Source organism: Melanotaenia boesemani, chromosome 12 (genome assembly GCF_017639745.1).
Source record: "Melanotaenia boesemani isolate fMelBoe1 chromosome 12, fMelBoe1.pri, whole genome shotgun sequence".
In the NCBI taxonomy this organism is placed as follows: Eukaryota; Metazoa; Chordata; class Actinopteri; order Atheriniformes; family Melanotaeniidae; genus Melanotaenia; species Melanotaenia boesemani.
In genome coordinates, this window is record NC_055693.1 from 23,318,867 (window position 1) to 23,344,442 (window position 25,576).

Genomic DNA, 25,576 nt, shown 5'->3' on the forward strand with positions numbered 1-25,576 from the left:
GAAAATGTAGCAATTAGTTGTCACAATAACAATGTACTCCTGGACAGTTGACGACAGTTTAAGTTAAGGTTGAACTTTGGAGGGACTGACCCTCTACATTACCACTCTGAGGTCGTGATTTAAAAGGAGACACTGCACAGCTGCAGGCTGGCTACTCTCGCTCTGATGAGGAGACGAGGCCTGAATTCCTACTTAAACATGGAGTTACAGAACATACATCAACCAGGATCAATTAGGACACAACCCTACTACATTTACTCACACCAAAAAATCTTACCACGCATCTCCCAGGCTCCAGACAGAAGCAATAATTGCCCACACCTGAGCTTATGAAGGCAGGAAACTAAACCCTCCCTTCGGAGGGCTGTACTCTCAGCCTACATGTCAGCCCTCATATTCGGGAAAAACAGTGTCAGAAAGTGTTTTAGTTTTAATTTAGTTATATTTTTAATTTACTTATCAAATTAAAGGAATAATCTTTAAACCCCATGTTTAAGTGTGTATCAAACAAGCAAGCTCTTCTGCACCGAAAGCTAACTATTTTGAAGATTGAAGGCGGAAGTGAAGTGTCGCGTGAAGAGCCGCTGGTGGACAGAGGCGAGGCCGTCCGTATGCGCCATTCTGTGCTGAAAGAAACCAGCCCCCCTCTTCCCACAGTATCCCAGACTGTACAACATCTGGACATCTGCAGTAGAGTTCAGAAAACACTTTCTGTGGTCCGAGATAGTGTGGAGAGATGCTCGGCATTGCTGAAATGACTAACGGGTAAGTAAAAAGATTTTATTTTTCATTGAAAACACATTTATTGGAAAAGTGAAGAAGTTGACAGTTTGTCGATGGAGAAAAAAAGTCCGCTATACAATGTTTTTGATGGGCTGGAAAACTACTGTATAGCTGACACGTTTAAGCTATATTTGGAATTTATATATGAAAACCTATAAGGCACCTAAACCAATATGCGAGAAAATGACATTTTTCGTAGAATGTTAGTTTGTTAACAAAATACTAACAATTGTTGTCTGTGTACCTACAGCCTGGACTTGGCGCGAGCGCCCCCTACCGTGTTTTGAGTTGAGCTAAAAGATACAGCAAGAGTTTATTTTACATTTACAGTATGTTCTTGAAAGAGCTGTTTGGATTTGCAGTACACTGGTGTGGCATGCATGACTGACATAAATATAACTTGATGAATAATTGTTGCGAACAGTTGCAGCAAACTTTGTTAGCTCTGCTGTAGCATCTCACAAAAAGAAACCAATGCTACCATGTTCCTTCTGACATCATGTCTGACTCTTTCTCCTTTTAGGGTCTCGAGCCAGGTTTGTGGTCACACATGCTGTTTCCAAGTTCAGATAAAATATTTCTGGCATTTACTGTGGTAAATGTTAAGTGTCAGTCAGCGATAACAAGTTAAGACACATTTGACAACTAGCTGAGTCTTCTTCCGTTTAGACAAAGAAATGATATATTTTTTCTTTCACTCTTTGTCGAGGTAATCTTCCCATCAGGGATTTTAGTTAATTTACTTAAAGTAGGGCAGCTTTGTTTTTATACAACCCAGACTATTTCTAAATGTATAAATAATTAGGAATAAGTAATATTTTTGTGTCAACCTGTGCTCACATTAGATTGACCTGAAACTCCAGCTTAGGAGAGAGAAAGATGTTTAAAAGCAAAGGACAGAGGATGTCCCTCTTTTTTGCAGATCAGCCTCCTCCCTGCCTAGGAATGTCCACATTTAGTCACTGGACAGTAGATTCTGCTTTCCAAACCACTTCCTGACCATCCATTCCCCAGAGACTGCTATTCAGAGTATTTTCCCCCCTGCTTGTATGTTTTATGGCCTAGGATGAATCCAGCTTTCATAAAGCACACTGAACAGACAATACAAGCTTGAATGGGGGCAAGTCTTTAACAGCCTAAGAATCCTTGCATTCCCATTGCATTACATTTTTATCTGATCCCACTCTGTGTTGATACAACCAGAGCTCAGTCAAACGTCTGAGCCTCCGGTGTAGACTTGTCCTTGTTTGGAAGCAGTGAAGTTTGGAGATGTAGGATTTCACCTCACTCAGTAACTGGATGCATTTGGTGTTAAGCAATATGATTGCAGCACACACGGATTACAATCAATTATTGCCTTTTAATACATGAAATAATTCAGCTTTTACCAGAGAACTTTGATGTCTGGGAATTATATTATAGCTGTACATGTACAATTAACTAAGTATTACATCTTTTATATTCATAACTAAGGCTCATACTGCAAGTAATTTTAGTAGCATATGATGTCTAATCACAAGTGAGGGCATGAATAATATTTTCTCTTCGCCTGGTGCAATATCTTGTTTTTGTCTCTTCCTGTTTGGCCACCACACTAATGGTACAAAGTACAAAAAGTAGGCTAAACTTCTACTTCATTTTAAAAACTTGAATTCTTCCACATAAGACAGACTCCTTTCATTCACCTTAAGGGAGTATGCATGGCTTCAGAGTCTCTCTCCTCATCTACGTCCACGTGTTTTCTGTTGAGAGACATTTCTCCTGCATATAATCTGCTGAAGAGTGTTTGTATGAACAGTAATGACAAAAATAAAGTCAAGACCAATTTAACGTTCTCCTGAACATCCCTATTGTTCATGTGTGAAAACAACTCAACAGTATGTTTATGTTGATGGAGGACATGCGTTAGAAATATAGCCTCTAATAGAGTAGTTATTCTTTCTCTTATCTGATGTTTCTGTTTTCATTTATTTAATAAAGGATCATTTTGTCTAATCTCTTAATAGACTAACATTCTTACGCCATTAGTTTCTGTTTGTTTTGTAGTTGTATTTCCTGCTGTACAGTTAGAGGTTTTTCCCAAATCCTTTTTCACTCTTCTACTAGACTTTTCAGCTTTTCATTACCCATCTGTTTTTTTAAGCTTTGAAACGTTCGATAATGAATAAATGCAGAGTGGTGTAGAGAGAGAATGGAACAACAGGAGGTGTGATTGTTATCATTTCTTACAGAGGCTCATCAGTATTAGTATGTGGGCTTTCCTGTTTACAGGACATCTAAGTTCTTTCTTCCCTGACATGTAACCTAAACATTGTATACTATATTACATTATAGGAAGATTTTAGTCTGCAAACATATGGAGATCATGTTTTGCACTCTTTTTATGATGACGGACAGTGTTGTCCCATACCATGGAGACATCTACGACTATGAAAGATCTACATACAGACAATGTAACAACAGTGTTGTTTGGGATTTTCCTTCTTTATAGAAGCTTGGTAGAAACACTCACAGCTCTGTGCTAATTACTTGATCATCCATTTGGTTTGGTCATAAACTGTCACCTCTTTGCGCTTCCTCACACCTCTACCTTCCTCTTTTAACGCCCTCACACTCCCCTCATATCCTCACGTTCTTCCTCCAACATGATGAACAGTCCTAAACTGTTTTTACGTCCACCCATCTCTCTCAAGCACATAAAGCGCTGGCACACAGGCACACAAATGGACACAACACCCTCTGGCATACACATATTGTACACACACAGCAACCACAAACAGGAAATGATTAGGCCATGCAGTCTGACATAACTGCAGTGGGAGTGTTTAGTAAAGGGAACTTGAGAAACAACTAACATATCCTCACTACAGTTGGATGCAATTTTGGTAAGATATGTTTAGTTATTATCGGTTTTTGTAATTGTAAGAATATTATCCCCAAGTCTCCACTTTTTTCTTGCACGTTTGCACTGATATACTGTTTATCAAGTTCAATTTTATTTGAAATCTTCCTTTGTGGCTCAGCATTTAGAGTAGTGTACATACTTATTGTATGAGCGACAGTATGACTCAGTTTGTGATTGTTATATAAAAAATAGATTAATTAAACCTAACATGATCAGAATGTGCAAGAAGAATATATTGGTGGTTTCAGATTTTTAAAAAAGGAAAGAAGAAAATAAACATTAACCCCTCAGTCAATGCAATATGTGGCATTTTGTCCAGTAGTCTGCTGTGAGTTTGTTCTGTTTTGTGATTCAATGTTTCACTTGATATGAAATCTGTAATACTGCTGCTGTCCACAAAGGGGCAGCATAATTATAAAGGGAGTATGTGGAGCTTGTGGGAAATATGTGTTCAGCTTCAGTTGGGTGGGGGTGTGTGATAACAAGACAGCTATCTCAGCATATTTAGAGCAACTAAGAACATTACCCCAAAATAAAGCCTTTACTTTTACATTTTACAGTCAGTTTTCTTCATTTTAAAGTCCGCAAATGACCGATTTAATTACTTTTAAAACTTTTTTCATTTAAACTTAAATTCTGTTCCTGCTATTGCTTCTGTTCAATTAAACAAATCTACTTGATTGCATTAATGCAGATTAATGGGTAATGTTGTGTCATCTTTAGACATGTCAGCCAGTGCTGCTGGGACCCTGCTGCAGCTGATATTGAAGTTGGGCATTTACTCTTACATGACTCTGTCAGAATCATGAGGAATGCTGAACAGGTCATGGCAAGCTGCTGAAGGGGAATCTGCATGCTATAAACTGTTCTTTGTTGGTATATACCTTTTAATATCAAGGTGATCCATGCTGTTACTCATTACTCTTCCCACAGCTTTTTATCACCATCAAGCCTGCAGTGAGTAATTTATTTGATATCAACTTGTTTAAAGTGACATTGCCTTTTTCTAGAACCATATTTATTTTAATCGTAGTGATATTTAGTGAATTGAAAACTGTCTCCCTTCAGTCTTCTTAAGATAATCAAACTCCTTCCTCTAGCTGCTTGTTTTCTTCTACCCCCTCTGAAAACTCTGTCCTGGCTTTGATAGGATCTTCAGTTAAGCATATTGAAGAGGCAACTTTGTTTTGTGTTTGTCAGAGAGAAGTGCTTGTTCCTACATAATGCTGTGATGAATTATTCATAGGTTGACCTTTTTATTTTTCAATGGTTTGTTGTTTTTCTTGGGCAATAATTACAGTTTACAAAAGACGAGCTCAAATTCAGTTCAAGAGCACTGCATGACTAAAACTTGAAAATGGAAACTGCAGTGTGCAGTTTTCTTTCTTTTTTCCTTTTTCATTTTACTGTTCAAAGCAAACAAGTGCCACCCTCTGGTCTCTGATAGCTCCTTCAAACTGATACAGAATAGCACAAACAACTCATCTTTGTCTGTGGGATATATAAGATAAAAGATGTGAGCAAGGAAAAAAGCTTCTCTTCTCCTCAGCTTTTTGCCCTCTATACAATAAGCCAGTGAGAAGCAGGAGGGGACAGCGGGGGCAAAGGCCAGATGAGGTAATGATTGTTCTGTTCTGTGATGCATTCGCCCTCTACCTGTTTCAGGAGGAGGAGCAAGAAGTAGTTGGTAGGTGAGCAGTGAGAGACCACACCTCTGTATGTGTCCTCCCTGGTGAGTGTGAGCCCTGGAGGTGTGTTTGAGAAAGAGAGAGAGGGCAACACAACCCAACATTTTCATTTGGCCTAACAGTAACACCCACACCTCAGTCACGCTATTAGTATTGCTGTGGAGTGAGGTTCTCAGCTGATAAGAAGAAGGAAGGAAGTGAGGGGAAGGCAGAGAGGCAAAGGAGAGATGAGCTCTTTGAGGCTGAAAGAGTTGTCAAACTCAGACTTATACAGGCGAAGACAGGAGAGACCAGACAGCTATGGAAGTCTGACGAGGAACAGCCTCAGGTGAGTTGGCCTCTGAGAAGCTTTTAATCTTCTGTGAGGAGTTTGATGAGTGGTTTAATGAAAGGTTGATTTATCCATGATGACTGCTACTGCAGCTGGTCTGATACATGCATTTTACTGTCTATTGTGTTGTTAATAATGCTGATGTCCAAATATAATTCTCAGCATGTACTGGAAAGTGTTTGCTTTTATAATAACTGTGTTCAAGAGAAGTTAGTAAGCTTTGATCTTTCATTTCAGTTTGGTTTTAAAGGACTTAGACCATACAGGCAATCTCAACTGAAACACTGAAGAAATAAAAAGTTACGTTTCTTTCTTTCTAGATTTTTTATTAAGTTTAATTTAAAAAAAAAGTAATTTCATAATATTACAAGTAGTGCTATTTGGTCAAATAAGTACTTGTCTTCATCTTTAAGCTGCATATTTGTCTATTGAGCTGTAATGATGCTTCATGTTAAAGTTAAATAATGAAATAAATAAATAGCTTGTAATGTATTTTAGTCCCTTGGCCGCTAGTTGCTGGTTATCATCTGTAGCTGAATTCACACACATTAGAGCAAATCAGAGTTTTGCTTGTTTCTCTGGAGAAATTCATCATTGCCAAAGAATAGCTAAAGATAAGTATTTACCTGTGTGTTTTTGTATCGACAAAGCTAGATAAGGGTGAATGTATAGGAGTGTTTGATTAGTAAATACTGCAGCTGATGGTTGAATTCCTCTGAGTTGTGTGAGCAGCACCAACAGACTTTTTAATACAGGTTTAACAATATAATAAAATAAGTAATTCTCATTTGCTCTTTCTTGTTTTTGTTTTTTTCTTAGCCTCTCTTTTGCTACACTTCTGCCTGTGGGTGTATGTGTATGTGTGTGTGTGTGTGTGTGTGTGTGTGTGTGTGTGTGTGTGTGTGTGTGTGTGTGTGATCCTGAAGTGGCTGGAGGAATGTGGAGAATGTGGGCAGAAAGGGGGAGCTCTTGCTTTAGAGGTGTATAAAGTCAACTCAAGCATTTCATTTCTTACCTCCTCATTCTTGTTCAATACAAAGTTTTTACACCAGGCAGTGTATCATGATGACGTATGAAAGCTGCTTCTGTCAGAATATCACAAAAGATTAAACTTTTGGAAAGAAGATTGTATTTTACTAACCATCATCAGTCTGTTGAACAAACCTCAATTTTAGCTTAATAAGTAAAACATGTTTGTAGATAATCTCTTGCAACCATTTTCACTGTGCAGCATTTGAATGAGCACTAGTATAAAACAAGTATAAGATATGTAATTAATAAAGGAAATCTTGGAAATATCCATCTTTTCACTTTTCACTGGGGACATGAGAATGAAAATGTTCAGATACCACACATCTTTAATCATCATTATGAAGCCAGGACAAAACACAGTAATAAAACTAGCTGAAAATTGAAAACAGACTTTTCATGCGCAGAGATTAAAGCTTTTTACTTGAATATAGTCTAATAAAAATGTTTACAGTCTTGGTTTATGCATCAGCTTTCTGCTACACTGAAGTTTTACTAAACCCACCCACAGCTCAGCCTAAGCTAGTGACAAATACAGATATGAGCATGTGTACCTGCATGGGGTTTCTGTGCCACGGTGTTGAGTTTTAATTATCTGAAAACCAAAATAATTGGCTTTGACACAATTTCTAGTAGTTTTGCTTGTAAATGTTGAACAAAAGTTGCTTTGTTGACATTACTGTAATATAAAAAGAGGGAAGACATCAGAGTTGTTAGTGTATTATTGGACTGAGTGAGACCACAGAGTTGTTAAAAAGAAAGTGGTTGTTTTTTCATATTGACTCTAATTTATTCATACAAAAGCTTTCACAACTGTATCAAACATGTGCATATAAAAATAGTTTTATCAATTAATTTTAAAAGTTTATGGATTTAGAAGTTGTGTTAATCTGTAATAAAAGGTCAACATTACGAAGTACAAGAATGTGAAAGTGCTAACACCACCTTCTCTTTCTTGTTTCTATCTTGTGGGCTGCATGTTTTTCCTGCCCTGGACAGTGAATTGAGGCCGGACCATTGCTAGCTAGGTCAGCATGTCCTTAGAGACCAAATCACAGAACAATGGAAACGTTAGTCATGAATTATGTTTGCACAGTTATTACATCTCCCTGTTTCTGAGTGTGTGTGCATGTGTGTGTTTGTGTTAGTGTACGCACTACACTTCCAACGAAGGAAAAACAGTTTTGCCCAAGCAGTCCTCATGTCTGTGTTGCCATGGTTGCTGTTGACACAGTGAGTAGGGGTGTGTGACCAGGGTGTGTTTGATGTGTGTCTCAGGCCTGAGTCCATTAGACTAACAGTAAAGGCAAGTTGTAAAAATAATATTTTGTAATACACCACGCATTTCTGCTGTTTATGTCCAACCTTTGCAGGATTATAGTATAAGATCTTGTAATGCATTTTTCTATTCACCTGTACTTTGAGATTTTGTGGGAAAACACATGTCTTTGCAAATACGATAAATATCCAGAACTGTGGGTTCCATGCTTTGAATATATTTACTCAGAAAAAAAGCCAAGTGTAGGACTCTTATCTGGAACAGGATACTATATTTCTTAGCGTTATTGTAGATACAGCTGGTATGACCTGACCTTGTGCCCATACACTGTTACGTCCCCATTTATCTAGGGGGTATAAGGACGGAACATAAGGAGAGTTGAACACTGGATAAAACAAAAGTGCACAATTTATTTGCTCAAAAAAATGCAAACCAAAATGGGTTCTCGAAACAAATAAATTACTATCCAATACCGATTAATGACAGTCTCTCCACAAAAAAAAAGAAAACTCTCAAAACCAAAAACAACAAACAGAACCAAAAGTATCCAAGTACAAAACAAAACAGAACAGAAAGTGTCCCAAAAATGGGCTACACGTACACAGGCGTATTAGTAAACAAAATCAAACCAAAACTGTTCCTATAAACCAAAAAGTCACCTCACCTCAAGCAGGAACAATAAGTTACTCAGATCTCAAAAAATTACTCATAACTCAAATTTCAGACTATTCACAACCACAGAAACTCTTAGCACCGCACAAGACTCAAATCATTCCCAGGCTGGAAAACTGTGTCCCGCTGTCCACAGTCGCCCCGAATGAAGGTGGTGTTGCAGGTAAATAGCTCTCCCATCATGACGGTCCAGCCAGTCTGGAACTGGAGCGCGTGTGGACCACTCATGAGTGAGGGAGGGCGGAGCCAAGGAAAGCTCACACTGCCAATCATGAGCACCGGCTGCAGTCGTACTGCCATCATCATGCACAGACTGGAAGGCCTGCGGCCATAACATCCACTGACTTTTAAAGGCCTCCTAAGGAAGTCTCAAAGTCCTCCTGCAGAGGAAACACACCAGAGATGTGTAGTTGACTGCTGCTGACAGTTGCTGTGGTCTTTTTTAAGACAAGGTTGACATTCACATCAACACTCTCCCTGCATCTCTGCATGTCTCACACAGAATAGTGTCGACCTCGTTGACATAATAACGCTGCAACAAGTCTATTTCTAACTTTTCTGTTACAGTAGAGCCCGTTATCAATGTCCAAAACAAATACAAGTTTAATGCATATTTGCAAGTGGTCAGTATAAGGGGTCTATAGATTTATCTTTTTGGATGCCTCATTAGTGTAAAACAGAGACTAATGTGGAAGATTTGAGTCATTTTTATATTTTAGTTTAGCAATGTCTCAACTTTTTAAGAACAACAGCGTAAACACAGTGCAGTCTAATCTTCTGATGACACTAAATAGTCATTTCAAGTAATAACTAAGCTAACACAGGGTGAGGTAAATTGCCAAAATTTAAATTGCCACAGACTTCCCAAGAAAGACTCAATTTACAACAAGTACAACAATTGAGGCCTGTGGTTTTAACACAGGCTGATTCGACATTTTTAAATGGTACCGTTTAGGGCCATTTTCCACCCACTCTTTAGCTTGGCTGGCACTATGGTGAGAAAATTCACATGAACAATCCACTTGGCTGCGTCAGACTGGACACCGGAGAGCTTCTCGAGCTTGCACTTTAGGGTGGAACATTGTGCAGGAACTTTACAGTTATCAAGCGGAGAATTTCCTGTCCAGGACCCACCCTCGGTCTATTGTACCCCAGTCACTCAACACGGGTTACTAGTGGCTGAGTTCTCCCTACACAAAGTGAATGAGCTTTATGCAGACAGTGTTCTGTTTTGAAAAGGCTCTGGGGGATTTTTAAGGGTTCATGTTGAAATGTTTGGCTCATTATGTCATTAAGCATCCAAGCTGCTTCTTGATGGAGGGGCCTTTCTTAGTTTTTCAGTGATAAAATCAGACACGAATCATAACTGCAAAACACTTGGATTAATCTCTGCATTAGAGTGGTCATCCCTTTCAGAGCTGCTCCCCACTGTGTACTCTTTCCCACACATAGACACAAAACAGCAGCTGCCAGCACCTAGTTTGGAGTTGAGTGTCCACTGGGTGTCTATTTGTAGAATGGAGTCATGAAGACTGTTATATTGAAGAGCACTCAGATGTGTTTCAGCTGGACTCTCTCTCTCTCTCTCTCTCTCTCTCTCTCTCTCTCTCTCTCTCTCTTTCACACACACACACACACACACACACACACACACACACACACACACACACACACACAGGTTTACAACATTGTGATGTTGACTCAACCATTTATTAATTAATCCTTACTTCTGCAGGATTAACACAACAGCTGTTCTCTGATTTTAAATGTCACACATGTTAGTCTCACTAGAGTGTATTTCCGGATCTGGCCTGGTGTTGTTTTGATGTTTTGGGATGTGGTGATTAATTTGAGAAGCCAGTTCAGTGTAGCCACATAAAGGGCTATCATTTACCCAGAAGAGAGACAAATTTAGGATTTAAAGAAATGCCTAGGTTTAGGCCATGACAGGATTTTGATGGTTACTATATTTTATATATATTTGGTACAAATATCTTAAGAGTTATATTCTGATATGATATTCAACTTGATCCTTAAAAAAACAATAAACCATATGAAATCTATTTGGAAATGGTGACTCTGAATTGAAAGAATGCAAAGTTTCTAACTGAGCCAGCCAGTGTGTGCACAGTTAACGGATCAAGCTAAACATGCCACTTGTCACATGCCAAACACTATTTTGAATGCCTGGCTTTGTAGGCGCATGCACAACAGTAGCCCTGCAAAGCAGAGACATTCACTGTTGGTGAAACAATGGCAGCATGAGTGAAGATGAAATCAAGTATGTGGTAGCTCTACATATGATTAAAATTCACATTAATTTTGCTTTAGTTTCCTCCTCGTGTGTTTGTCCAAAACATTTTATTCATTCTATTCCTGCTATTTAAGTTTCTGACATTTTTGTGTTTATTTTTTTGCTGTGTGACTTTCTGGTTTTGTGCAGTACTGAGCCAGAACGCCCAAAGAGCTCCAGCTGGGAGACTTACATACATGCAGAGATTTATATTATAAGGAGATACTTAGCAAAAACTGTATATGTTAGTGTCACAAAACATTTTAAAACCACAGCGAAAGTCTGTGTGTGTTTATGTGTATGGGTGGGTGTATGTCTTTCATGACACAGTGACCTCCCTCTGTCTGGACAGGCGTCAGGGTGGGCTCTGTAGTTTCAGTAAACTGCCCAAGAATAGACAGCGAGTGTAACAGGAGGGGAGGCTGAGCTGAGGGTGTGTGTGGAAAAAAAGAGAAAGAGTTGATGGGAATGAGAGAAAGAGGGAGTATGTACGTTAGAGACAGTGTGTCTGAGAGAGAGAGAGAGAGAGAGAGAGAGAGAGAGGGAGGTAGAGAGCTCCCAGCTCGGTCTGATCAGTTCCCCTTCTTGCCATGTGGTTTCCAGCTCTCACAGCTTACTGCATTCCCTTTACTGGAAACCAGCACTGAACCATCACTAATAAGTTTTACTGGAAAATAAGGAGTTCTGATAATATTTACTTAGTGCAAGTTTTAGATGGACTTTTAGGATTAACTCGGACCATTGTAGATGAATATGGAGATAAACGGACGTGCCTTGCCACCATCGATACCTGAGGATGGCGAAGCCCTGGACCATGTTGGTCACGGAGAGATGAATGGCTACCACCAGAGACATCAATATGTGGATGGAGGGGAGGCTGAGGTCCCTGTGTCCAAGTCCCAGAGACGGAAGAGTGATGTAAAAGTCTATAAGGAGTTTTGTGACTTCTATGCACGCTTGTAAGTAGTGGATGTGTTAGTGGACAAAAGCAAAAATACTGTAGTTAGTTGTGGAGTAGAAATTGCTTGAAAGCTTTAGATGTGTGGACTGTTATAATCCATGATAACAAGATGTCTCCCCAGAGAAAGATTTCACTCACAGCTTTTAAGTTGATGAGTAAAACTTTCCTCACCTAGCTGTAGTATCTCTGTGGGGTATCATAGAGCATGAATAGGACGTATGACTTTGTTGTTTAACAATAATTAGAGATTTTCCATATCATAAATCATAATCTGCATTTTTGTTAGTGATGTGCCAATTAAAATGATGCCAGTTCAGAGAAAATGTTTTATTATAGTAGAAGTGTACGGTAAGGAATTTGGTCTGCTCATTGGCTGGCATGGTATTGGTGTGTTAACTGCGAGGTGACTGCAGTGTTACAGAATGTGAAGAATTCTCATATGCTTGAAGCCGGGTTTTACCAGCCAGTTTGATTAGCTCAAGCAGCCGTGGGTGCCATGTTTGCACAGGGATCACTGTGAGTGCTACAAGACAGATCGCACAGGAAGGGCTATTTTTGTGCCAAGGGGGAGTTGTAATGCAAAGTAAAATATTCCAGCTGGCATTTGAAGTATGTGTGCTTGAGAGACAGGACAGCTAAATATACATGCTGTATTTTTGACTGATTGGGGTTCATTGTAGGCTGTAGGGAAAGAAGGAACATGATCAATCTGTTATTGGAAAAAGAATTCAGTAATTGGTGAAACAATTTGGGCTCAGCCATCAGTGGATGACTAAATCATAACATGACAAAACAGGGTTCTCTCAGTAATAAAAACAAAACAAAAAGTAATTAGTGGACTTTTCTTAATGCCTGTAGAGTTGTTTTATTGTAAGAGCAGCAATACAAAAGGCAGGAAGTGAAGAGGAGACCAGAAAGGCCAGAGTGGAGGGAAAGAGACGATATTCACAAATCAGGACTGATAGTCCGCATCCTTGCCCCTTTACTGACTACCAGACTCCTTTTATAGTCAAATGCCATGGTAGCAGGATTAAAAGAAAAGCTTTTGTTGAGGTATTAAAAAAAACAAAAAAAAAAACACACCTTCTCATGTCCCTGTGTCACCTGTGTGCCAGTGTTTGAAACATCAGTTTCAAACTGTTTATGTAATTATTTTAAGATAGATATAAATACAAATATAAAAAACACCAGTTATTAAATAAAGGCATGTTATTGGAAGGGTGAGAGGTTAGCAGACTAATTTGGGAGTATTGATAAAGCAAAAAACACATTTTGATGCTGGTGGAAAGCTTGTGTGGGTGTAACGGTTCTCCCTGAAGACCTGGTAATTCAGAAGGTTTAATAGAAAATGATTTATTGAACAGAAGTGGTAGTGAATGGAAACAGAAACAGTCCGATAGGATGTGGCGAGAGGATCTGGGTAGACTGTGGCGCTCAGGAATCTGCAAGTACTCCAAATATCATGTCTAAAGTCCAATATCCAAACAACGTGGTCGTGAGGGCAGGCAGAGGTCATACACAGAGAGGCAGACATAAGACAACTTATCCGGGGCAGGCAAGAATCCGTGGTCGTTCCAAACAGGGTTCGATATCCAGGTAGACTTGGGGCAAGATAGTCCGGCTTGGGTCAGGCAAGAATAATCCGTGAACGTAACAGGGTCGATGACAGGAAACCTGAAACATAACGCAAGGCTGGATCTCAACAAGGCAACAGCAGTTGACCATCTGGCAGAGACTGGAGAGGGTTTAAGAAGGGTGGGGTGCAGGTGAGAAGAGGGAGCAATCAAGGAACTCCAGGTGGAGCAAATGAGCCTGATCAAGGAGCTGGAGGCCCAGCAGAGCAGCAACCATGACATGTGGGATTGTGTCCTAGAAGAAGAGTTGTGTCAGTTGGGCTAATTTTACCCTGCCAGGTATTGTCCAGCCTATCCCTGGTGTAAACAGAGCAGGTCATTTTTGGTGAATTCATGGTGAATTCATGTGTATGGGCCGTTAGCAGCTGCTTTTTCTTATGCTTTTCTGCTAGCATTTATATTGTTTTTCACTTTTTCGTTGATACTGCTGATTTGCCCAAATCCATGTAGTGTGGATGGGTACAAACACACCTACTAGTATTGATAAAACAAATAGTATTGGAAGCCTGTTATAAAGAAAGAAAACCCTGAAATAAAAGCAGACAAAACACTTTGTTGTCATTTTTGAAGAACCACATTAAACAAAACTTTATATAAATATAATTATATATAATTTTTTTTCTTTTTTTTACCAGTGCTTTTAGTGTCATTATGTTGTGGAAATTCAATTATTCCATGGAAAAAAACAAAAACAAATTGCTAAAAATTGCATTTGTCATTATGAGTTATTAAAACATTAGTTCTTTAGTATTTTTAGCCAAGTAATAAGAGCCATTGTGGAAGGTCTAGAGAGCCACTTGTGGCTGTGGAGCCGCTGGTTGTAAACCCCTTCTATAGACAAAACTAGGGAGAATTTAAAATTGTATGATTCAGTGACCCTATTTTGTTCTATAATTGCATAGGCTTGTCTTTGATGCAGGATACTTGAGGAAGGTAGGAGCATGGAAATGCCTGAGGAATGTATCATTTCCTCCCACAAATCCTTTGGACAGGGCAGGACTTGTTATGTGTTTGATATCAGTCCAGACAGGGTATATAAAACAATATGTTTTTGATAAGCCTGGGAAGGCTGGAAACATCTTGCTCCAATGTGTTATTTTTAAAGGACATGCCAGTTGCCTTTGTCTTTTCATGTGGATGCGGCAGATACTCATGAAAAGCTTTGATCGACAAGTGGTAGAAACATGGCTACTTTTGGATAAAGCTTCAGAAAATTAAAAGAAATTCAGGTTTTTGTTGAATTTGTTGATGATTACCAAGTTAATGTAAGTTACAATGAACAGATGCTGTAATTGGATAAAAATCCTACATAGTCTTGTGTGTGTGTGTGTGTGTTGCCTAGATACACGTGTGGTATTCTGACCTTTTAAAATAAAGCAGGGAAGCTGTTGTCCCTCCACTATTCCTTCCTTGGTGTTTTTCATATCAACATATCTGTCTCCAACATGTTTCCACTCACAGTCAGGCTTTAAACACGATTGTTATTGGAAGTATTGGAATGAGGATATGCTTATTTGTAGGGCTGTGTGATTAATTGATAAATCAAATTTTCTGTTTCTGACAATTTATTCTTATGAAAATCAGGATGATAAGTATATATGGGTGAAAAGGTGAAGTTTTAGATTTTTTTACCACTTCACATCATCAGAAATAATCAAAGCAGGCAGGTAAAAAATACAAAGAAAAACAAAAGAGATCACTGCTCTGCTTCCTGAACGCTCAAAGTTCCCAGCAGTGATAATCCAACTCAGGGCAGGAATAGCAAAAAAAGAACAAATTAAAAATCAATCCAGTTAGCACACTATCCAATCAATCCAATCAGATACACACTGGACCAATTCAAAGTGTTGTTTACATGACAGGGAAACTTGCTTCATCTCAAAGACCCAAATCCTGTTAACAGCTATAAAAACTAGATGCTGTAAATATTAACTGACTGGTTTATGCTTCAGCTGATGTTTTGCACATTTTCTCTTGAGATTTATTTAGTTTGTTGGATTGTGTAATTTTTGTTTTTCCAAATCTCATTGCCTTGGTCCTTCGACCGAAAACAAGAAACAAATGCCAATGTGTTGGTGGATGACAACTGAAGTTGCGTTTTTTTTAACACTATTTACTGTAACTGATTAGTAAAAAAAGGGTCATAATTAAGTACTCTTATAAAGCAGAGTTTGGTTTTGCTTGGTACAGAGCAGGTTCTGATACCACTGTTTTCCACAGAGAATAGTGGGATCATGCTTAGTGATATGTTTCAGAGTGAGGCTGTTAAACGTCAAGGTAACATTTTCTAGTTTTTCTTCTTTACGCAACATTTGCTGATTAGACTGATCCATACGCCCTGATAATTAGAGCCAAAATAAACCCCGAACCAAGATTGTGAGCTGATAATATCTTACATCACTTTTTCCACATTTTTTATAATTTCATTTTTATCTTCCAGCTGTTATCATGATGTTACGATGTTGTTTGCTCTGTCCTGATATGACACTGGTTATCGACTTAGCTCATAGTTTCCAAAGCCTGTGTTGATTCATTACATTAGAAGAACAAATGGGGGGGGGGGGGGACGTAATTCCCTTTAACATTCCCAACGAACTCTCAGAAATGATCACCTCAGTTATGTTCTATTGAACATGCATATAATTTAGTAGTTGAAATACAGCACAATAAACAACTTAAAAACTAAATATTTTGTTCGTAGTGCCATTTAACATTAGTCCTTACACAGTTCCCAATGTAATCACACTGCTTCTCTAATGAAAAGGCAACCAGTGAAAACCAGATTACAGTAACTAATAGCTCATAATTAGGACTTATTCATGGTGGCTTCACTCTGTATATATAATAAGTAGCAGCAAGAATATGTGTTTATTTGTGTTAACTGTAATGAATTTGCATTTTTCCATTTAGCTTGTATTCATTTTATGTGATTTTCTTTCTTTTTTTGTATATCTGGGAGTCTTTTGTTGACACAAGCGCTCATTCATCCTGATTTGTTTTTCCCTCTCCTCAGCAACATGGCCAATGCACTGGCCAATGCCATGTGTGAGCGCTGCAAGAGTGGCTTCGCCCCTGCAGAGAAGATAGTGAACAGCAATGGGGAACTTTACCATGAGCAGTGCTTTGTGTGTGCCCAGTGTTTCCAGCAGTTCCCAGAAGGACTTTTCTACGAGGTAACATGCTGTTTGCTTATGAACTGAAAAAGAAAAGATGCTTGACACAGTCACAGGTTCACAACAATGGATTATAATAAACACCTTTAACTCTAAAGGCACTAAATGGTGAAGTTATTGTCTACAGTGTTTGTTTACACTTGCACATACAGTAAATATTTAACCATGTGTAGGCAGAACTGTAGGTTTACATGAAACTTCTATGAACACAGAAATTGCTCTACAAAAGAAAAACAGCCAGAGTTACTTTTGTCATTGACTGATAAACTATTTCCTTTTAAACAAGAGAGCACTTAAATGCAGGGGTTGAGATGATGCACTTTCTTTAAATAAAGAAACTGCCGTGTTGAAGTGAGTAAAAAAAAAGGTGAGCGCAGCCTTAATGCAGTATTGAACTATTAGAAGCCTGCTTCCAGTAACCTGTCTGCTGGCTGGCCTCAAAATGAGGTCAGATGATTTTTTTTCTGAAAATCTGAGGCTCTTTATGCTGCTTCAAAAGAGGGAAGGTTGTTCGATATAAACTTGAAAGCCAAAGATGTTGGTCTATCATTCACTTTTGTACTTATTATTATTATGGATGCACAGTCAGTTGAATATTAACTGTTATCCCACTGTTTGAGCAGTAGTACTGTAATTAAAATGTAATAAACATTTTCCGTTTTTATGCATCTTTTCTCTTTCCCTAAGACTCAAAGGTCTGCCTATGTATGTTTTTGTTTGTTTTCCTTTGGACTAAGTACTAAAGCAGTGTAGAAATAGGTGTGCAGAGCAATGATTTTACTAAAATTATAACATTAAATGAATGCTTTGCCAATGTTGATCTTAGTTTTTGGTTAATCTCTATAGGTCCTACATATTAAAAATGCCCATCTTTACCACTGAAATTAGGATTTTTACTACCTGGTCCTGGGGAAAAAGGTCTAATTATCTATATCTTACTCATAATTTCTGAGAAAGAGTGCTGGATGCTTTTTATACAACTCACACATTTAAATAATTTAAAAACTTTAAATGTTTTGGACTGGGCAGCTTTGAATGAAAAGCAAGTAAACTCCCCTTTTGTTTATTAATCACATTTAAACACAACAAGCTGATCCTGTGAGCTGCCTGATGGACCCTTACATTATGGTCAGCTTCTCATTCAAATCCATCCTTTGCACATCACTTCCGACTGTAAGTACCAGAGACAATAGACAGCCTTGAGGCTTCAAAATGACAGTCCTAAAACCAGACCGTGACGTCATGGTGGCTACCTCCACCTTTCATTTACAGTCTGTGGTTACAGTCAATTCAAACATGGGTTTTAAAAAAAAAGTCTTCAGTTTCTCTAGATTTGTAAAAAAAAATGCCTTCAAAATACACGCCTAGATCTATATACAATCACTGATTCTTATGGTGTTCTCAATATGGTGTTCTGTTTCTTTAACAGTTTGAAGGCAGGAAGTACTGCGAACATGATTTCCAGATGTTGTTTGCTCCCTGCTGTCATCAGTGTGGTGAGTGTATCCATTTACCTCACTTTGTCCCATCTCTTCAGGGTCATATAAGCAGGGATACTAGAGAGATGTAGCATACCTGAACTACTACAAACTTCCTTAAAAATTTTTGTTCTTCTCCCAGGCGAGTTCATTATTGGCCGTGTGATCAAGGCAATGAACAACAGTTGGCATCCAGACTGCTTCTGCTGTGATATCTGTGAAGCTGTTCTTGCAGATGTTGGATTTGTCAAAAACGCTGGACGGTCAGTCCTGTTATAACCATAACTGTTATTTTACTGATTCTGCATCACGCCTTGTGTCAGAATTGGATCATTTTCAAAACTGGTTATATTTTATTATGTCAAGACAGGTTTTGGGTAAAGTTTCTTTAAATTTTGTCAGAAAATTTAATTCTTTTTGCTCTGAAACATTAGAAGCTTGATTGCCGTGTGGAAGGGTGAACCTCCCAGATGAGATGAAACACAAATTGGCCCAACATAGGAGATGAAATGTCTAATCACGTACTTCTGTCTTCCCATCAGGCACTTGTGTCGTCCATGCCATAACAGAGAGAAAGCTCGTGGCCTCGGAAAGTACATCTGTCAGAAGTGTCATGCCATTATTGATGAGCAGCCTCTGCTCTTCAAGAATGACCCGTACCATCCTGATCACTTCAACTGCAACAACTGCGGGTAAACACGCAAACACATACCTGACCAGCTGTGTCAGCCTCACAAATTATACACAGCACAAAGCAAGTGAGAGAGCTGAGTGCTCCCGGCTATGAATAATCCTGAAGAAACACTGGTTTCAGACTTGAGATGCCATGTCAGAGGGTTGGCAAGTTACTTGCGTTGATATAACAGCTTCTGCAGCTGGACTTCATTGCAATTAATTAATTAATTACATTATTTTATATACCATTATTATGTGATTTGTTTTAATTTATCTTTTTTAAAAAATCACTTTTTTAAACAAGTGTCTATAAAAAAAGTAAATTTTTATTTAGCCAAAATCTAATTAGCCAAATACCTTATACTGCCATCTGGTGGACAAATTATGCAATTGTGGTTGCAGGCACAAAAACCCTGCATGTGTGCCTGCATAGAATCTTTGAATCATTTAATTTGTGTGTATTTTTATTTACAAATAAATTCTTTTTTTTTCTTTTTTTTGCTTGTTTGTTAAACAGATAAATACTTATTATTGTGTTTAAAAACTCCTGATCTGATGAAAGTGTCAGCTAAGTTGCTATATATTGTTTACCTTTTCCTTTGCAGCAAGGAGCTGACAGCTGATGCCAGGGAGCTGAAGGGGGAGCTCTACTGTCTACCCTGCCATGACAAGATGGGTGTGCCCATCTGCGGGGCCTGTAGGAGACCCATTGAGGGCCGTGTGGTCAATGCTATGGGCAAGCAGTGGCATGTGGAGGTGCGATCCAATAGCTTGTGTCTAGATCTATTGGCTGTATTCATTTTTATATTATTCTGTCTACATCTATCACTGTCTTTATTAAAAGGACAGTAGTTTCTCCATATTTTGACTACTTTGCAGTGGGTTTCCTACAAAGTCAGTTAAGTACAAAATGTATATAATATTATTTGAAAGCCAAATTAAGTTTAGGCTATTTTTTGTATATTTTAAGTTTCTTTTTCTTCTCAGTTGGGTTCAGTATCTTCATCTCTGCATATATAATTTCTCCATCATCTTTCAGTCTCTGTTATTTTCATCTTTTCTTTTGTCTTTTCACATCTTAAGTCCATCTTCCTGTTTTCCCTCCTCCACACGTAGCATCATGTGTGCTCTGTGTGTGAGCGCCCATTTCAGGGCCACCCCTTTTATGAACGAGGCGGGCATGCCTATTGTGAGCGACACTTTGATATGGTGAGGGGGAATAAGGATCTGCCTGATGTGTATTGCCGCCCCGTCTCCCTGCCTGGCTTCAGTCTACTCACCTCCATACAAGGGTTACTCTAGTTTAAGTTCACATGTTGGTCTTTAATTAAAAAGTCTAAAAGGTGGCAGCTGCAGGCCAGATTGTCTTACATTATTCAAGAACCTGAAAGCTAATTGAGATTAAATTATTCAAACTTTGATTTCTTTGCCAACTTCTTTGATAATCTGGAATTATGATAATCTATCAATTCACTACTGCTTCCATTTAACTGAGTTTCATGAACTGTGATTTAACATAATTCTGAGTGAGAGAAAAGGTGAAACAGTTCATTGGGTTTAATCTTAAAGGTAAAAGCCATGAAGTTTGGAGGTTCCATTGTTCATTAGGCTCTATTACTCTCTGTAGGAGTGTTTATATCTTACCAGGATAAGATAAAAAAAAATCCCCTTATGACTGAATTGAGTATTAGCACATCCTATTTAGACCACTTTTTTGTACACCCTCTCCACTTCCAGTATGGATGCACTAGCAGGTCTGACCTGACAACGTTTGAAGCAGACTCTACTGCTGTCTTTAACACAATCTGAATGGGATTTTAGACTGACTGATGGCTGTGTTAACCATGTGTGCTTGGCCTTGGGTTTGCTTGCAGCATTTTGTGTGTGCTAAGTGTGAGAAACCCTTCCTGGGACACCGTCACTACGAACGCAAGGGCCTGGCCTACTGCGAAACCCACTACAACCAGGTAACACACACCATACGGAGCATTTATCAGATAAGATCTCTAATTTGTTCCAAAACAGTTTGCCAAATTCAGATGTGCTTATACGTCCACAGATCGACGTTTAACTTTTAGCAGCATTTAGTTCCATCAACACTTAATTTTTTTTCATAAATTTTGATTAACTCATTTGCAGTAAAACAGATAATTTCTATAGTTTTCAGAAAAATATGAAAATTTGACATTAAATTAAGAAGAACACTAAAAAAACGTTTTTTGTTTTGTTTGCTTTTTTTTTTACCTCAAAAGTCTAAAAGGGAGTAGGAAGAAGTATGTCAATACTTATTAGTCCTAACCTCTTACACTCAGTTCTCAATTAGCCATTAATTTTTCTTTACAGTTGTTTAAATGTCTACACTCGACCATTTACACACAGTTCTGTAAATCACAAACAACACAAAAATATAAGTATGATAAGTCATATATACATAACACAGATCAGTCATTCTGTAGATATTTTTGTCTAGGGTGATTTATATATTCCTCCAGATACATGTTTCAAATCATTTCTTTGAACTGAATAATGCTTCTTCATTATTTTAGTTCAATTGAAAGACTATTCCACAGTTTAACTTCTCATAGCAAGTTTTCACAGTTACTCGTGCATTTAGTTATTTGAAATTGTAATCTCCTTCTCTACCAAGAAACTTTCTATGAATGTTATGCCTAAATTTATACATAATTTTAATATATTTTAATAAGCTTTATTTTTTATACGGTCAGCAAACTTCAGAGCTTTTGAAACCAGCATATTGGTATGGTCTCTAAATCCGGCACAATGGATGATCCTTTTTAAGAGTACATAGAGTACACAGAGAAAAAAAGAGTGCATAGAGGTTGAAGTGAGGTTTTATGTGTTGCCCCAACCGATACACAGTAATAGTGGATGTGTGAGTGAACAATAGAGCATGTGGCATGCTTCGTATTTTGACCAAAACTGACATACCTTTAGATAGGTACCAACAGTAATGTAATGACTCCACCTAGTGTCTGAAAGCTGGATAAAGCTTTCTTATTTATTTTTTCTTACTTGGCAATACTGTTTGACCTTCCTGGAACGTTTGCAGAGGGCTTGTAGCCTGCAGCCTTTGTCTTGTCTCCATGGTTTCTGAAAACAGCATGTTGAGCTACGATGAAGGCCAGCAGAGACCTGATGAGATCCGTTAACCTTCTGTTTCTCTTTCTTTACCACACTCAGCTGTTTGGAGATGTTTGTTACCACTGCAATCGTGTTATTGAAGGAGACGGTGAGAAAACGTATTTTTTAGAAAGCATAGTTTGTGGAGGAAGTTTTTGTCCCGTCCTGCTGACATCACTACTCATAGTAGCATTTTTCTTCCGTATTGATTGATTTAGAAATTCTGTAAAGATTTCTAAACACTGTGTTTTGAAGATTATAAGAGGTTTATTTAAATGGTGTGAAGATAATCTGTGATACTGCTCATGTGACTGATTTTGTTTATTTTCTCCCAGTGGTGTCAGCCCTTAACAAGGCTTGGTGTGTCAACTGTTTCGCCTGCTCTACTTGTAACACCAAGCTCACTCTCAAGTAAGTTTTTGTACTCACTTGACATTAATTATATTCACTGAATCTGCCACAAACTCATGTTCTTCAGCCAAAGTTTCTCTGCATGCTCTGCCATGTATCTCTTTCTCAACTGCTTCACTTCTGAGGCTTATTGCTGCTGTAATCTGTTTCTCAGTTCTGTTTTTCCCTGATTTCTCACCTTTCTCTTATTTTGTTTTCTTGTTCATTCTTCTCCCACCTCTCCTCTCCTTCATCGCCTCTATACATTTCCCTTTTGCCCACTCCTTTGTTCTCTCCTCAACATGCTTCCTCCTTCTCTGTCTTTGTCCTGTCCAACAACTCTTCCTCCTGTCTTTCCCTTCTTTTGCACCTGTCGTCATCTCTCCTTCCTACCTGCTGTGTCAGGGATAAGTTTGTGGAGGTGGATCTGAAGCCAGTGTGCAAACACTGCTACGAACGCCTCCCAGATGACATGAAACGTCGGCTGGCCAAGCGCGAACGCGACTCAAAAGAAAAGAAGAAGAAATTATTGATACCCATGTGTCTGTGACCTTCTCTTCTGCCTTTCTCCTCACTTCAGTTATTCTTCCTTTGGTCAGTTTCCACCTTCCTTGCTTTCCATCTTTTTTTTTTATTTTTCACTCCAACTTTAATATTTAAATCACAGTTTTTCTGAGTTCATTCACCCTGGCTTTAAGGCCAAGTAATGAAAGCAGAGATTTAGCAGGTGAACGAAAACTAACTGAACAAATCTGAATGGCCTAACACTGTAAATGTTTCGGCACATGATCACCTCTGAGCAGGAAACTGCAATCAGGATTCAGATTGGCATTTGCTATGCAAACAAGAAAATCAGATCAATCACAGGGAGAAGAGAAGGCTTTGTTTCTAGGATCTCTCAGTGTGTCTGGTGTAAGAAGCTAAGCCGTAATCACTTCCGGCAGCTTTCTGGCCTCAGCTGAGGAAATGCAGAGGTTTCAACGGGTATGACGCCTGCCCCGGTTCTGGCAGTGTTTACATACTTTGGCTGAAGCAGCTGAGAGATTTTTGAGAGATTTGCCAACGTTGAGAAGAAATTAAGAATTTTAATCTTCATGTAGATTTACCTCAGAGCACATGATGATGTCTGCCAAGTTGAGGTTATTCAGAAAAATTGAGTAGTTCACCAAAAATATTAGAAATACTAAGTGAACAAGGCAAGAAATATAATCTTGTTGGTATATGTAAAAACAAAAATGAAACAGCAAGTCAGAAAAGTATTCAAAGCATTAAGCTGCCAGTAACTAAAATAAACAAAAATCATGCAGCACAACAAGGCCAGACTTGAGTTTAATGATCCTTCTAAATGAGTTCAGTCCTGTTGGAAATTAAAAAAAATAATAACTGAAAATGCTTCCAATGTCAACATGTCACTGCTTGTGTTGTATTATAGAGATGGTTTTTAAGAGTATGAAAAGTATGGGTGCGAGGCAGCATGCAATCACAAACCAGCAAGTCAACAAACTATTTGTCACACCACCAGCTGTGGGATTGACACTGGCATCCAGATTTAGAGCTGTCGAGATCTAACTGCTCATATTTCCACCACAGAAACAAGTTTGTGGAGTTTGACATGAAGCCAGTGTGTAAGAAGTGCTACGAGAAGTTCCCCCTGGAGCTAAAGAAGAGACTGAAGAAGCTGTCTGAAACTGTTGCACGGAAGTAGACACACAGTTGAGCAGGTGGAGATGAGACAGAGAGGTTGTGTTCTCTGACGGCCTTTGAGGGTCATTACAATAGAAATTAAGTGGTTAATGTTACAATTAGGTTTATTATTTAATGGAACAATTTGCTTTTAAACATTTCAGCCAGAGGAGGAAAATGCTAAGGCTGGCATTTGGCTCCATAGTTGGTCATTCAGTCCAACAAGTCAAGATGTTTGGCTTTAATCTGTTAAGTGCCTTATTTCTCAAATCCTGCACTGTATATTTTTCCATATATTCACTTATTTTACTGCTATATTATATACAAGTATAAATACATGGCAAAGGTCCTATATTAAATGAAAACATGAGCTTTAAGAAACACATGGAGAAAATGTGACATAAAAGTTTTGTGATGCCAAAAATAAAATCTGTAATAATTTACTTTATTTAAGAAATGGCTGAAGAATGCATTTGCATTTAATGTGTATATAATTGTTTCCTGTTTTTTCCTATATGCATTATTTTATGCATAATGTATATGTATTTTCTTTAACTATGCAAAAGCTTAGTTCAATAAAATTAGAATATCTTTGTGCATCAATAATTGAATGATGTCATACTGCATGCTACAGTAATAGACTCACTATCAATAGATAAGATTTCCTTGTTAAACTATATGTCATACGTCTTTTTATGACTTGTTGCTTTGCTAACTGGTACTTCCACTAACTTTACTGAGTCACCAGGTTTTTTTGTTTTTTTTAAACATGTGTTTAACCAAAAAAAATTCACTTATGCCATAAAATAAATCCATGTTTTTTATTTAGATTTTTTTGTGTGGTCTTTTTTTTAATTCACTGTTAATTACAATCAGCCCATGGAGGCAACAGAAGAACAGAAACCAGTCATTCAGTAGCTATAAAAATTGTGTTCTGTTGGAAATATGCCTGTGGCATGGTGTCAACAAATACTGAACACAATAAGCTTCACAACTCTTTGTGTGTGTTATAGCATGACAGCTCAAGGCATGTACAGACCGGATGTGGGAGTGATGTTAAATGAAAGTTCCCTGTGTTTGTAATCCAGAGAAAGTGATCCTCTTAATGGAAATGAACCGACTTTCCTGGGGCTCAGACTCACTTAGGAAAGAAAGCCAACTTCTCTCATTATGAAAATGCCTCGCTTGTAATTTATTTTGACGTAGGAAATTTATTTTTTCTCATATAAGTTTATAAGAAATCCACATTCTGTGATATTATTGACACCAGAAAATATGTTAACTGTTCTGCATTTTATTACTGAAGCCACACATCATGTAGGAACATCCAGTTGTGGGGCAGATCTCCAATGGGACTATAAATAGTCTGGTACATAGTTGTATTTGATATGGTCACTACCTGTGTGAAAGAGGCAACCACACATAATCCAATTCTCCTCTGATGCTGTATTTTATCTTTGC

The 25,576-nt window shown here is 38.2% G+C and overlaps 1 protein-coding gene across 5 annotated transcripts; it reads left to right on the forward strand.

The window, feature by feature from the left end:
- The first annotated feature begins 581 nt into the window (after positions 1-581).
- LOC121650665 (LIM and senescent cell antigen-like-containing domain protein 1) lies at positions 582-24,945 on the forward strand. Of its 5 annotated transcripts, none has more exons than XM_042002283.1 (11): positions 582-765; positions 16,589-16,748; positions 18,178-18,244; positions 18,369-18,489; positions 18,769-18,918; positions 19,507-19,657; positions 20,776-20,868; positions 22,103-22,151; positions 22,378-22,453; positions 22,838-23,026; positions 24,023-24,945. In XM_042002283.1, the coding sequence occupies exons 1-10, from the start codon at positions 737-739 to the stop codon at positions 22,980-22,982; spliced, it is 1,041 nt and encodes a 346-aa protein (XP_041858217.1). In that variant the 5' UTR covers positions 582-736; the 3' UTR covers positions 22,983-23,026; positions 24,023-24,945. The 5 variants fall into 5 exon arrangements, with proteins under 5 accessions (XP_041858217.1, XP_041858216.1, XP_041858214.1 ...); XM_042002282.1 differs by lacking the exon at positions 582-765 and adding an exon at positions 5,499-5,704; XM_042002280.1 differs by lacking the exons at positions 582-765; positions 20,776-20,868 and adding exons at positions 11,425-11,939; positions 20,018-20,110.
- Positions 24,946-25,576: the final 631 nt, after the last annotated feature.

Bases quoted from the DNA above. Each gene is read 5' to 3' on its own strand.
- LOC121650665 (XM_042002280.1), top strand. From the start codon at position 11,728: ATGAATATGGAGATAAACGGACGTGCCTTGCCACCATCGATACCTGAG. The intron at 20,111-22,102 runs GTGAGGGGGAAT...TACCACACTCAG, and splicing joins GTGAGCGACACTTTGATATG to CTGTTTGGAGATGTTTGTTA. The intron at 22,152-22,377 runs GTGAGAAAACGT...ATTTTCTCCCAG, and splicing joins TCGTGTTATTGAAGGAGACG to TGGTGTCAGCCCTTAACAAG.